Raw genomic sequence first — 15052 nt, forward strand, 5'->3', positions numbered from 1 at the left:
CACAACTTGTGAGGTTTTATTTCAAAACAGGTCTGGTTTTATTGTGGATTTTAGAACCTTAAGACAAAAGAAAAGATCACGTCCATCTTCTATAACACGATGGGAGATTTACTGTTTTTAAAAGAAATATCCAAATCTACAAATGTTTGACTCTTAACATTATTTTTAGCATTATTATAATATAACATTATTATTCCAAAACTGTGTATTTACCAGAGACCAGGGAGCTTCCAGTTGTACTTCAAAGTTTCTCACCAAGGGATTTCTGAATTCTACGTGTTTTGCTGAATGACTAAAATTTGAGGAATCATCCATTTTGCTCTAATAAATGGACAATGGTTTATGTTTTATTGGCAGTTAAAACATCTGAGGCTGAGAGTGACTTTTATAAACATTCACATTCTTGTGACCAATAAAAAGAGAAAGTCTCTACACATGTACACACATGTACACACATGTACACACACACACATGTACACACACATGTACACACATGTACACACATGTACACACATGTACACACATGTACACACATGTACACACACACATGTACACACACACATGTACACACACATGTACACACACATGTACACACAACATGTACACACACACACATGTACACACACATGTACACACATGTACACACATGTACACACATGTACATGTACACACATGTACATGTACACACATGTACACACATGTACACACATGTACACACATGTACACACATGTACACACACATGTACACACACATGTACACACATGTACACACACATGTACACACACATGTACACACATGTACACACATGTACACACACATGTACACACACATGTACACACACATGTACACACATGTACACACACATGTACACACATGTACACACATGTACACACACATGTACACACATGTACACACATGTACACACATGTACACACACATGTACACAAACAGTACACACACAGTGTACACACACACACATGTACACACATGTACACACACACATGTACACACATACACACAGTACACACACATGTACACACATGTACACACACATGTACACACACACACATGTACACACACATGTACACACATGTACACACACATACACAGGACTACACACATGTACACACACATGTACACACATGTACACACATGTACACACACATGTACACACATGTACACATGTACACACATGTACACACATGTACACACATGTACACACATGTACACACATGTACACACATGTACACACATGTACACACATGTACACACACACACATGTACACACACATGTACACACACACATGTACACACATGTACACACACATGTACACACATGTACACACATGTACACACATGTACACACACATGTACACACACATGTACACACACACACATGTACACACACATGTACACACATGTACACACATGTACACACATGTACACACACATGTACACACATGTACACACACACACATGTACACACACATGTACACACACACACATGTACACACACATGTACACACACATGTACACACATGTACACACAGTACACACACATGTACACACACATGTACACACATGTACACACATGTACACACACACACACATGTACACACACACATGTACACACACACACATGTACACACATGTACACACATGTACACACACACACACATGTACACAACATGTACACACATGTACACACATGTACACACACATGTACACACAGTACACACAATGTACACGACACACATGTACACACACATGTACACACATGTACACACATGTACACACATGTACACACATGTACACACATGTACACACATGTACACACACACACATGTACACACATGTAACACACATGTACACACACATGTACACACATGTACACACCAGTGTACACACATTACACACATGTACACACACAGTACACACTACACACATGTACACACATGTACACACACACACAGTACACACATGTACACACATGTACAGTACACACCACACATGTACACACACACACATGTACACACATGTACACACATGTACACACATGTACACACACACATGTACACACACATGTACACACATGTACACACACACATGTACACACACACACATGTACACACAGTACACACACAGAACAAACCAGGACTGGGGTAAACTGTATATCAAATATTACTAGAATGTCAGTGTTATGTATTTTGTTTTTAAGGCTCAGAACGCTTGATGAGCGAAACCCCATTTTTTGTTTGTACCAGTTTCACCAATTACAAAATGAAAATGGATACAGAGTGATCAGTCTGTAATATGACGTCTTGAAAATATGTGATTAAAGATGCACAAATCACTCCAAATAGAAGTTCAGAAGGTAAATGTGAAGGAAACAACTACAACATGGTTAAAAGCTGAAAAATGATTTAGCAAAATAAGTCTGATTGAACTTTATGATCCCGTATCTATTTAATATAACCTAATCAATGAACTGTTTGTGTTGATTTAGAGTTCTCACGCGTAGAAGCCCTCAGCTTCCTTCTTCAGGGTCTGGACTGCAGCACTCCTCTTCCCATTTTGTAATCAGGAGACCTGCATCTGTGGAGGATGTGACATCGCAAATTTCAACAAACAATTTGATGAAATTATCTAATTAATTATAAACCGTTATTAATCATAATCTTGAATGGTCATTTCTTCTCGTTCACTTACATTTTTTGTTTCTTTTATTTAAATGTATAATTTAGTTTGTTTGCCATTTGCGATGTCATGTTGTCCACAGATGCACATCTCCTGATTATAAAAGGGGAAGTGGATTGCTGCAACCTGCACCTGAAGAAGGAAGCTGAGGGCTTCTACACGTGGGAACTCAGCACAAAATAATTTAGGCCCTAAAAAGGGTTTTTAAAAGGCCCATGTTGAACTGTTTTCTGATCTGTTATAATGATGTTTCCTCTTTACAAATATACGTTGTATTTTGTTTCATTCACATGTTTAACACACAAACCCCACAAACAGAAAGCACTCCCACTTTGTGATGTCATGTGGTAATAAGCTGCATTTTTAAACTCTGTACGCCTTAGAAACATTTGGATGATTTCATCCCTAAAATTGCCAGTCTACTGAACTAAAGATGAAAAATACTTGAAAATTACTGTTTCATGACATCACAAGGTGGAACAGAGCATTTTGAGATGTAAACAGACTAATAATAAAGAGTTACTCAAACACGTGAATGAAACAAAACACAACTCAGGTCTGTTTGTGATGAGGAAACAACAATATAAGACAGATCAGAACATAGTGTGATATGGGCTGTTTGACATATTCGCTGTTCTGATGATTATAAAAAAAAAAAAAGATTTCATATATAGACCTATATGTTTTTTTTTTGTTTTGTATTGTTTTTTTTTGTTTTTTTACAGATGTAGTGATAGAAGTAAAGCACATTTTCAGGAGCGTTCATGGTCTGTGACAGATGCCGTCCTTGTTGTTTTTTTTCCTTGCCTCACCCCACCTCAGATCCACCCACCCCGGATCCGCCCCGCTGATCCGCCTCACCTGGTCCGACTAATCAGCGGGGGTATAAAAGCCGGAGCCAACCTGAGAAGTGTGACCAGTGGGTCCTCCGCTGCAGCGATCCTTAGTTGTTTATTTTTGTATTATCTCTATCTACGTTTTTGTAATAAATATCCTTCTTTTTTCACTTCACCACGCTTCCCGTTTTGTTCCACACCCGGTTCATTTTAACATCTTTTTCAGTTACCTGCCACCCCCTAGGCTCCCGTGGCTCGTAACAGTCCTGTTTAGGTGTTTTATTTTCACCAAAAGGTAAGAGTGACTAGTGACTTTTTTTTCCACTCTGTTGATATTATTTATTCATTTCATTTCATTGGAGTTGATCGATGTCCATTTAGTTATATATACAAAATTATATACATATATGTACGCATCCATATATACATACACATTTATCGTTTATATTCATTTACATTATTTGTTCGTAACAGTACACACGCACGCACCCATATGCACGACCAGTCAAAAGTTTTAGAACATCACACTTTTTCCATTTTTTTTACAGTTTACTGTTGACCAAAATGTTTTCTAGACTTTTGATTCATGAAAGTGTCCACCTTTGGCAGATGTAACAGCTGAACACACTTGTGGCTTGTTCTTTGTACGATAGAAATCAAATATTGTTCAGAAAGTTCTTCCCAAGTCTGTTGCAGAAGTTTCCATAAATGTGTGACACTTGTTGGTCGCTTCACTCTTCTGTCCAGTTCATCCCAAACCAGCTCGATGGAGTTTAAGTCTGGACACTGTGCTGCTGCTGGACACTTCATGTTTTCAAGCTTTACCGTTTTGTTCTTTTTTCCTGAGGTAGTTTTGGCAGAGCTTGGACTTGTCTTTTGTTCTTTTATCTTTTTTTTTTAAAACTTCTGTCTGTTCAGTTCTGACCTTTGTACCATTTCAAGATCTTCACTGGACTTGCACGACTTGAACTGCAATAAATAACTGGAAAAATTAGGGTCTTCTGAAACTTTTGACGGGTAGTGTACGCACATATACATGCATATATTCATACACATACATATATTTTATTACATCCCTATTATTTATTTATTATAAGGGACAGAGCATAATATTATCTATATCAGTGTTTCCCAAACTTTTTTTTCTGGGGACCCATATTTTAAAAGTCACAAACCTAGACATTATTCGTTAATCACAAAATAAAGGTGGATTTGACCATTATTGAACAATCATGAGGATATTTTATTGTTGACTGAGTGATCGTGTCTCTGAACTATTAGTGTTACTCAAGTTTTAAACAATGAAAAACAGTCAATGAACCAGCAATAAGTCGCCAATTTGGTCTTTAAATGAAGCCCATTTCTTTTTCTTTTCAACATTCAATCGAACCAGTAATACTGAAACAAAATGGTCAATAAAATAATTACAAAAAGATTAGAATTCATACAAAACATGTCTCAACTGTGTATTGCAGAACGACATGCAGGTCATGACAAGACGACCCCCCCAAAAATCTCTTACGAGTCTTTGCGAAACAATGATCTATATTATGCTCCACTTTTTTTCCCCTTAATCCCTTCAGCTGATTAATTAGAGACCCCTCACCAAAATAAATAGATAAATAATAGATAATAATGACTTAATAAACACGCACATACACGTACACAGTCACACATATTCACTCACTCACATACACCCATACACACATTCACACACACACACAAAAGGTAGGATACATATCATCTTGCTTCTTGTATTACGAAACATGTGTTTAACTAGAGTTTGTTACATAAATCATCCTGGAGTAGAGAGATTGAGAACATTTTTGAGACTGCACATCTCAAGTTTATTTATAGAAATAAGTTCATCTGTAGTGTTAAACAAACTAGGAACGTTTATTTTGACACGTACAAACAGAAGTGGCACAGTGAAATCTTATGTAAACCAAAATTAAGAACATATATTTTAATTAAAGACTGTTTTGGTCCTGAGCTTTACGTCACTCTAAAGATCAGTATGTGCCCAGCTGAGGTGTGGGACTTTGCCTCTGGCTCTGGAGACAGGACGCTTCCTCTCAGTCCCAGAGGAGGAGCACATGTGTCTGTGTGACTTAAAGAACTTTGAAAATGAAATGTATTTTCTGTCCTACTGTCCTTTATATCCTGACCTTTGCTCTCAGTTGTTTGCCTAATGTTTCTTACTGTTTGTTTGCTGTGTCTGATCTGATGAGGAGAGACTGGAGTATTTGTTTAAATGTAATGTTTTAACGCTGGCTCAGTTTGTGTTGAAAGTCTGGGACCTCTATAAGAGGACACTTTAAAGGTTGTATGGAGGATTTTTTTTTGTTTCAAATTGAAATGAAAGTTTAAAATATCATTACAGAGACGCAGCAGCCTTGTAATTAAGATGACCAAAAAAAAAAAAATTTTTTTATCTATTAACTGTGGACGTAGTGAGGCCAGATAAACATCAGCCAATAGAAAACAAGACTCCCTCTTTATCTATTGGCTGTTAGGTTGTCAATCAAACTCCCTATGTTTCTAGTGTAACTGATTTGTCGCCACGTTGGGATTACGTGGTTTATGCAGTGGTTCTTAGAGGCTTTTTCGGACTGTGTGCGAACTGCGAGGAAGCTAAAGTTTGTTGCGATGGTGGACGAGAATCCATGACCAGTTCGCCGCAAAAGAAAATCTGTTTATCAGGTCGCTGAAAGAAGAAGAGAAGGAGAAAAGGAGCAAAGCCAAACTGAGGTGATTCTGAAGCTGTGTTCAGACTGCAGCCTGAAGTGACCCAAATCCGATTTTTTTGGCCTCTATGTGACCTGTATTTGATCTTTTAATGACAGTCTGAACGACACAGATCCGATTTTTTCAAATGTGACCCAGGACACTTGGATATGTGCTTCCTGAAACCGATACATATCTGATCTTTTGACATGCGACTTCAGTGTGAACGGCCAAACTGCATTCATCCACCTACACGTTATCAACAAGACCACAAACGTCACTATTCTGCGCTGAAGTAGGTGAAAATTGTTAATGAACTCCATGTCACTGAAGAGAAGCACATCACCACTCACCACTCTTGGCTCCGTCTCCACATCCACACGTTCCTTTCAACGGACGTCGCTGCCGCTGCCCACAAAACACCACGACCAAAAACCTCGTCCTTCTCCTTCTCAATCTCCTCCCTTAAAACAAGTAAGTTGTTCATGTTCTGGCTCCGGTACGAGAGGAACTTTTAAAATCTCCAGGTGCTCAATGCTGCGTCCATGTTTGGACAACTTCCGTAAACACAGAGCACGCTCACTGCGGTTGACGTCGTCGTGTCTCCAGTGTCACATGTGGGACACTTTCGGGCCGTTTACTGTTCACACTGGAGTCACATACAAGTCACATTTAATTGGAAATGTGAACGACCTCGCAAAAACATCGGATTTCACAAAAAAAAGAATTGAAGCAGACGAAGGGTCTAAAAACTGACTCGTCGGTCGCTAAATTACTTCTAACAGGAAACGTGATTTCTAGACTAAGGAGGCAGGAGGAGGTGTTTTTACTGAGGCTGTGGAGGAGAGAAGTGGTGCCACGTATGTGCAACATTCGAAAAAGGACTGTCGCTGTATTTCTCTTCCCTTAAAACATCCTCTATACATACATACACACACGTACACACACGCACGCATATACACACACATAAGGTTCACACTGTCACCAACCCCTGTCATCTTTGTCCCTATTTGTATGTAATGTTCAGTCGTAATGTCTGTCTTGTATCTTGTATGTTGTCTGGTTCCTATTTGTTGTAATCGATGTAGTTTGCAAATAAAAAATATTATTAAAATAAAAATAAATCCTCTATACAACCTTTAAGTTTGATGTGTTATCTGTCTGATTATTGTTTTATGTGTCTTATAAGCCAATGTGAGCTGGACACCAACTAAATAGTGCATGAGACTAAATAAGTAAAATAAACTAAACTAAAAACCACACTGTATTACAGGTGCCCATAACTCCTCAAATTCCTTCACTTTAAATCACAGTCTTGCTTTTACTCTTTCCATTTCCATCAAATCTTTAACTCTTTCTCACCAATTTTCTTTCGTAGGAGGTTGTGGTTTTAGCCTATCCTGATTCATCAGCCAGTTTCACTTAGTGGAAACTGTTTGACTTCGCAGCATTAGAAATCATTTGCTTGATGGTAGATGGTACTTTTTTTATTTAACCAATCTCTGCTATTTGGTCGTGACATATGTAATGTGCTGCTAATGGGGCTAATGGCATATTAAGTTTTTCCCAAATCCTGTAGGAAGAAGGACAATAACGTCTTTCCCCTTGATAAAATTCACCAAACATTCTCTCTGTTCTGGCTTTAAATCCTCGATCTCAGGAATCGTTGACAACACAGCACAGAATGTCTGGATCTTTGCTGATTGGCTGGTGCCCAAACTCACACTTCCGGGGTTTTTGCGAACCGTCTAGTGTATTCTGATTCCTGACCTAGTCACTGGAGAGAAATTAAATTGAGTGTAGGCACTAGGTGGCGCCAGTCTGACAAGTTTTAGCCAGGACAGAGTTATCATTTTTTTTGCTATTGTACTTAATATTAGAATAATTTTCCTATCTTTTTGAGACAGTTTTTGCTATGATACTCAATATAAATAGCTGTAAATCAAAATTTTGTTTTTCCTTACAAATACTTTCAATTTTCTTTTCTTTTTTACATTGTCCCAGTAGTCTCTGATTAAAGGACAGTCCCATAGTAAGTGTGTGTAATCTCCTGTCTGACCACAACCTTCCAGTATTTATCAGATTTTGTACTGTATTTTGTTACATTTGTTGGAACAATAAAATATTGCATCTTAGATTTCCATTCAGACATAACATTTTATGTCCATCTTTAAATGATTCTTCCCAGTTTTCCTCTATTATTATAAAATTTCTTTCCTTTTTTCATTTGTCTTTAATGCCCAGATTGTTGACATATGAGTCAATCTGTAGGACTTTATACATTTTTGAATTTTTTTTTTTTTTGTGTGTGTTACATGTATTTGTCATTAATAATTCTAGATAATTAGATTAATTAAAATATAATAAATAAAATAATTTGTAAAAACATATAGAAGCCTTGTGCTATTGAGAGTGACTTTTCAAATGTTATTTGAGAGGGAATTTGTTTAACAGCACAAATCAGCTGCTGCACTTCAGCTAAATCAGTTCTTTATGGTCGGATTATGTGAAAACAAAACTCAGATTCCAGTCTAACTTGAGTAACAGAGCCTCAGACAGAGCAGGGCCTCCAGTTAGCGTCACACACCCTCTTTAAATATTATTATGGTCAACATGTTGAAATCACATGTTTGTATTTTCAGTTCAAATCTGCTGTAAAACTGAGTCTACTACTACTACCACTACTACTACTACTACTACTACTACTACTACTACTACTACTACTACAACGGTAACTTAATAGTAATAGTAGTTAGTATATTAGATAGTTGTAGTAGTAATGGTAGCGGTTGTGGAAAAAAAAAAAAAAGTATCTCTTGATGATAAATAAAATAATCCATTTGTGAAGCGCGATGAGTTTTTGGAACACAGACAAAGGTTTTTTGTTGTTGTTACAGCAGATATGGACATGGTGAGTGATGTAATGTAAAGCATGTAATAAAACAAAGCATGTTAGATTAGTTTTTGCACTTCAGATGCACGGGTAACCCTTTCTCGCAGGCCACAATGATCATCTTCGTCATTATGTCCCTCCATCTCATCACAAGGTGGAACAGATTGTTTTTGTTTTTTTGAGAGAAGATCTCAGTCTAAATCTGCAGGTTTGTGTGTTAAACATGTGAATGAAACAAAACACAACTCCAGTTCTGTTTGTGATGAGGAAACGACATTGTAACGCAGATCAGAAAATACTGTAATATGGACTAGAGCTCAATCAGTTCTTTATGGTCGGATTGCGTTAAAACAAAACTCAGATTCCAGTCTAACTTGAGTAACAGAGCCTCAGACAGAGCAGGGCCTCCAGTTAGCGTCACACATCCTCTTTAAATAATTTTATGGTCAATATGTTGAAATCACATGTTTGTATTTTCAGTTAAAATCTGCTCTAAAACTGAGTCTATTCCAGAGTTGTATAATGTAATACTCCTCATGTCCACCAGAGGGCGACTCTCTCCACTCCTGAGCCTGAGTCAGGGACAGACCGGGTCTAAACCAGGACTACACCAGGACTCACGTAAACTAGGACTCAACTAAACCAGCGGGACTGAACCAGGACTAAACCAGGACTAACTAGGACTAAACCAGGGATAAACCAGGTCTAAAGCAAGACTATAGCAGGTCTAATGCATGACTAAACCAGATCTAATCCAGGTCTAATGCAAGTCTAAAGAAGGACTAAACCAGGACTCATCCAGGGCCAAATCAGTTTTATTTTTGTGTACAGTCAGTACCGACAGTGTCCAGCAGAGGGCGCTGCTCTTATTCACATACAATAAAAAGCAGAGGCCCGGGTGACTCCATGGCTTCAATCAATCAATCAAACTTTATTTATAGACTATTATCACGCTGATACGCGTTCAGTGACCTTTGTGCACGCCTACTTCCGGTGAATTGTCACTCTGTTGATTGAACTGATGATGGACGAACCGAAGTTGTTTACATAGACTACATCCCTTATAAATTTTCTGAAAATATCCTTTTCCGACGTACATCGTCTCATTGATCAACATTCAATCACAGCCCGCTCCAAAGTGGACAACGGACACAGTTTATTTTTTGAAAATTTCACCTACGACTATGAAGGTGAGTGGCTACTAGCGAACATAACTTTACAGTTGCCAATCCGACAAACCATCACTCCGATATTGACGTGTTATTGTCAGAGTAGCAGCATTTCCATTTTTTATCAAACGTCCCTGCACTCCGACATTTCTTTATCCTTTGGTAGGAGTGGCGGAATCCTATTGTTGAAGGCACCACTGTGCGTAAAGGTGCTGGTTCTGCGAGTGCAGCCGAACAGCGCGGCTACAAGGGACAGACGCGTAAGAATTTGGAACTTTATGAATGAAGAGGTTACGGGGCGTTACCTGACACTGCAGGTGGAGGCGCGCGGTGACACGAAAAATGAATTGTGTGGCAATTTGGACATTTTTGTGAATGGACAGGAGCAGGAGACATTCATTACCTGTTGGCAAAGACCAGGGCGCACGAGAATGCGCTGTAAAGTTCAGTGTGTTGCGGCAGTGAACCGGTGCCGGGCTCGCAGTCAGATAGAGACAGTAAAAAGATCAATGATTTAGGAATCTGGATATTTTCATGAATAAGGGATAAAAGTTTAGAATTATACCTGGTCATAGAGGACAGATCGGCTTACACAGGGACACAGAAATGCGTCGGTCCCTTATAAACTCATAAAAGTTTATAAAGAGGCGGCTGCAGCGCTCATTCTCCTCGTGCGCGCACTTAAAGTTGCGGACTTTTACGCACTCGTTAACCTGGCACCTCCACGCGCTCTAACCTGCAGGAGGTCAGGCGTATGTGGCCCCCTCTCGTGCCAACAGAGCAGCGTGCGTAAAGCTCTGCGCTCTAATGGCACAGAGCTTTACGCCAAATACCCTCCAATACGGGATGGCGGTTCTGTATCTTTTTCTCTCTCTCGTTCAAGATTAGTCCTGGTTTAGTCCTGGTTCACTGGTGTCGGAATGGGGGCATGTCGGGGTGGAGGGTTGTCGGTATGACAGAGTGCGGGTCTGCTGGAGTGACTGTATGTCGGGACAGGGGTTACCTATGCTTTAGAACAGAAGGGTTAGTTTATGCTAACGTCAGTTTGGTGTATGGATATAAGGCGTTTACCCAACATACCCAACAAAAGCAAGAGTATTTTTAAATGAAGCTAAGTAAATTCCCCCATGTCATTTGTATTCTGAGAGAAAGAACGTTCGCCTCTCAGTTTCAGTCAGCTAACGTCGGCATACGAGTGTCTCTTTTGCTAGCACGTAAAGAAGAAAAAAAGTCCGCTTTAACCAGGATTTCTCGGTGCTTTGTTTTCTCAAAGCACCGTGATGTTTCGGACTTCAATGGACATTACGATGCTGTAAGAAAATAAAAAAGACAGAGCGAGAACACCTGTTTGAAGCGGACTTTTTTCCTCCTTTTTGTGTCTGATACATTTGTCCTGCTCCCGCTGTGGAGCTTTAACTGGTCCCAGTAACTTCTTTTGCCAATTATAAAGCTATTACAAAGTATTTACAAAGAATATGCATTGATCCTGCTGATTATTTCATCATTTAAAAAGAGCAGTGACATCTAGACATCGTTTGAGTCATTGTTGTTGTTGCGCCGGAAGTGGAAGTTCACAAAGTAAATAAACCCCGCCCACAAAACCCGGAAGCGTGATAATGGTCTATAGTAGAGGTAAGATCTTAAGACCGAGCCCAAGCCCGACCCGACCCGACCCGAATTTCGGGTCGGGTCTAAAATGTCAATCATTACTTCGGGTCGGGTCGGGCTCGGGCTTCAAATAAATATATGTTTATAAATGTATGCTAAAACGATGTGTGGATACTAAACTAAGGAATACTTGTTATAAAATAAATAATATGGATAAAACAGAGAAGTAATGTAATGTAATTGCTATTTAACTACTAAACAGGATCCGCAGAGCCAGAGCTCTGCGCACGTGAACGCCCCCTCTTAATTTAATCATCTTCCCCTCCGCAAGTCTGCATCTATTTTGACCTGGTGTCCCCAATATGGAGGAGCAAGAAGTTAAACTAAAGGCAGGAGAACTGAAAAGACAAACACGCACCGGTAAGAGTGAGGTGTGGAAAAGCTTCAAATTGATTGTTGAAAATGCTACAGAAACTTGCGTTGGCTTCGCTGAATGTCGTCAATGTGGCGCTTTGCTTTCATACGAGAGCAAAAAGACTGGCACCTCGACGCTGAGCACTGCTCCTCCTCCCGAGTCCTCACAAATAAAATATGACATTTCGGGTTTGCTTCGGGCTCGGGCCTGCAAATCAAGTTAATTGGTCGGGCTCGGGCCGGGTCAGGTTTTAATACCCGCGGGCCGGGTCGGGTCGGGCTGGATTTTTTAGGCCCGATCTCACCTCTAGTCTATAGAGTGCTTTTCATACAAACAAATGTAACACAAAGTACTTCACTTCTCACATCCAGATAAAATAAACAGAAGGGGAGAGAGAGAAGAGGAGGAGGCAACAGAAGGTGATAGGAAAGGAAAAAAGAGGGGAAGAAAAGAGAAAGAGGAATGGGCTGGAAGAGAGGAGGAGGCGAGGAAAGGAGAGAGGATCTGTTGTTGAAGTTGTTTTTTCTCCAGTAGATGTCAGCTGTGAAACCTCACCTGTTCCCTCCCCTCACCTGGCCCCTCCTCCCTCCCCTCACCTGGCCGTTTCCCCCTCCCCTCACCTGGCCGCCTCCTCTCACCTGGCCGCCTCCCCTCACCTGGCCGTTTCCCCTCCCCTCACCTGGCCGCCTCCCTCACCTGGCCGTTCCCCCCTCCCCTCACCTGGCCGTTCCCCTCACCTGGCCGTTTCCCCCCCCACTGGCCCTCCTCTCACCTGGCCCTCCCTCACCTGCCGTTTCCCCTCCCCTCCCCTCCCACTCCCCCTCCCTTCACCTGGCCGCTTCCCTCCCCCTCCCCTGGCCGCTTCCCCTCACCTGGCCGTTTCCCCCTCCCCCACCTGGCCGCTTCCCCTCACCTGGCCGTTTCCCCCTCCCCCCACCTGGCCGTTTCCCCCTCCCCTCACCTGGCCGCCTCCCCTCACCTGGCCCTTCCCCTCACCTGGCCCCTCCCCTCTCCCATTTCCTCCCGTCACTTTGCCCCTCTTGTTTTGTTTGCACGGTATATGCACTGGCAGCCCGTTCTCGCAGGTCACGGTGATCGGCTTCTCGATTATGTTCCTTGGGCTGACCTTCCTGTATTTGCAGTCGGGTGGCTTGTCTCCAGACAACAGATTGCAATAGATCACCCTAAACTTCTTGTGACTTTGGTATAAATCCTTCCCTACATTGGTCCCACCGGTGGTGCAGATGTTTGTGACATCGTTCAGGTCGGAGCTGTAGGCGTCGTCTCCCAGGATGATGGTGTTGCACTGCTTGCACCCCATGTTGAGATCCTTTAAAGTGAATAAGATACATTAGGGTAATTTTTCTCCATAACAGTTAACATCATTATAGTTAAGATTCTATTTTACTTTTTAAAAATACTTTTACTTCCTGGTTATAAACAGACAGCAGATATGACACATGTAAATGTAATTACAGTTCTGTTATGTAGTCACCATAATGTTAACAAGGGCCAAAACTAATTTTTAAATTATGTTTCGGTAAAACCTTTTTTTTGCCCAAACGTAATTTTAAAATAAAAAAAAGCTTTTGGACATCGGCTCTCTGAGTGTGCTATGTATTTTTTTTTTACTTTTATAGACTAATAAAAATAACAGCACCTTTATTTTGTTAAATTCATGTTTAATCTGTAAAATGTGTAACTGGTTAATTCTACCCAGAGGAACAGTTGGTTTGATCATTTCTGCTCTAATATAATCATGATGAGTTTATAAAGTGTTTGACCTGTTGTCAGTGACGTCCACCCACAGCTCTCTGTCCACTGTCTGATCTGTCAGGATTTACTGATTTTAGTGCAACTCTGTAAAAACCTCATAAGTATTACTTTAGAGCAGAAACGGCTTCACTGATTTTCCCTCTGACTCAAAGAGACAAATGTTTCTGCATTTTGGAAGAATATTTCAGTGTGGATGACATGGGCAGAGGAGTCCCAAACCAAGTCATAATTAGAAAAACACATAAACCTGTTTATGTACCTTAAGGGCTGAATTCATGAAGTCGTCACAGTTCGGGAATAAGGTTCCGTAGGTGTGCTGTCTCTTAAACATGTAGTGGGTTGCCTTGGAGAGAACCGGAGGCAGAGCCAGAGGAACCAGCAGAAGGTAGAGCAGGAACACGGCCATATCTGAGGAGACCAACAAGAACATAAAGCAGGTTCATCACACAGATAATATATCAGGGCTGAATCAAGACTACACACAGAAAAAAGCAGGGCTAAACCAAGTTTAAACCAGAAATAAACCAAGACAGGAGGTCTAGGCTGATGGTGATGTACCTCTCTTTGGTGGGAGTGGATCTGGAGATGTTTGTGCTTCTGGTCCAAAAGCAGAAGTGATGGAGATGTGTGTAAATCGATCATTTGGCACCAGCTTCCTCTGTCCCACTCACCTCTCACAAGTGACAGACTCTCCTGGTTTATAAAAAGGGCCCCCCCCCCCCATGCTCGCCCCCACCTGACCCCTCCCCCGACGTCACACGCCAGAAAGTACAAGTCAAAAAAAAAAAAAAACACCTCAACTTATGTCACAACTTGTGAGGTTTTATTTCAAAACAGGTTTGGTTTTATTGTGGATTTTAGAACCTTAAGACAAAGGAAAAGATCACGTCCATCTTCTATAACACGATGGGAGATTTACTGTTTTTAAAA

The 15052-nt window shown here is 40.6% G+C and overlaps 1 protein-coding gene across 1 annotated transcript; it reads right to left on the reverse strand.

Moving 5' to 3' along the window:
• Nucleotides 1–10447: 10447 nt before the first annotated feature.
• Nucleotides 10448–14783, reverse strand: LOC129410954 (ribonuclease-like 3). Its single transcript, XM_055160086.1, has 4 exons — nt 14681–14783; nt 14382–14530; nt 13343–13676; nt 10448–10566 (listed from the first exon to the last, which is right to left on the reverse strand). The coding sequence occupies exons 2-4, from the start codon at nt 14526–14528 to the stop codon at nt 10448–10450; spliced, it is 600 nt and encodes a 199-aa protein (XP_055016061.1). The 5' UTR covers nt 14529–14530; nt 14681–14783.
• Between the last annotated feature and the right edge of the window lie 269 nt (nt 14784–15052).

Source organism: Boleophthalmus pectinirostris, unplaced genomic scaffold, assembly GCF_026225935.1.
Source record: "Boleophthalmus pectinirostris isolate CB_2022bp ecotype Guang Dong unplaced genomic scaffold, ASM2622593v1 HiC_scaffold_3, whole genome shotgun sequence".
Taxonomy (NCBI): Eukaryota; Metazoa; Chordata; class Actinopteri; order Gobiiformes; family Gobiidae; genus Boleophthalmus; species Boleophthalmus pectinirostris.

Bases quoted from the DNA above. Each gene is read 5' to 3' on its own strand.
- LOC129410954 (XM_055160086.1), bottom strand. From the start codon at position 14,528: ATGGCCGTGTTCCTGCTCTACCTTCTGCTGGTTCCTCTGGCTCTGCCT. The intron at 13,677-14,381 runs GTACATAAACAG...TTCACTTTAAAG, and splicing joins TCATGAATTCAGCCCTTAAG to GATCTCAACATGGGGTGCAA. The intron at 10,567-13,342 runs GTGAGGGGAAGG...TGTCCCTTGTAG, and splicing joins TGGGAGAGGGGAGGGGCCAG to CCGCGCTGTTCGGCTGCACT.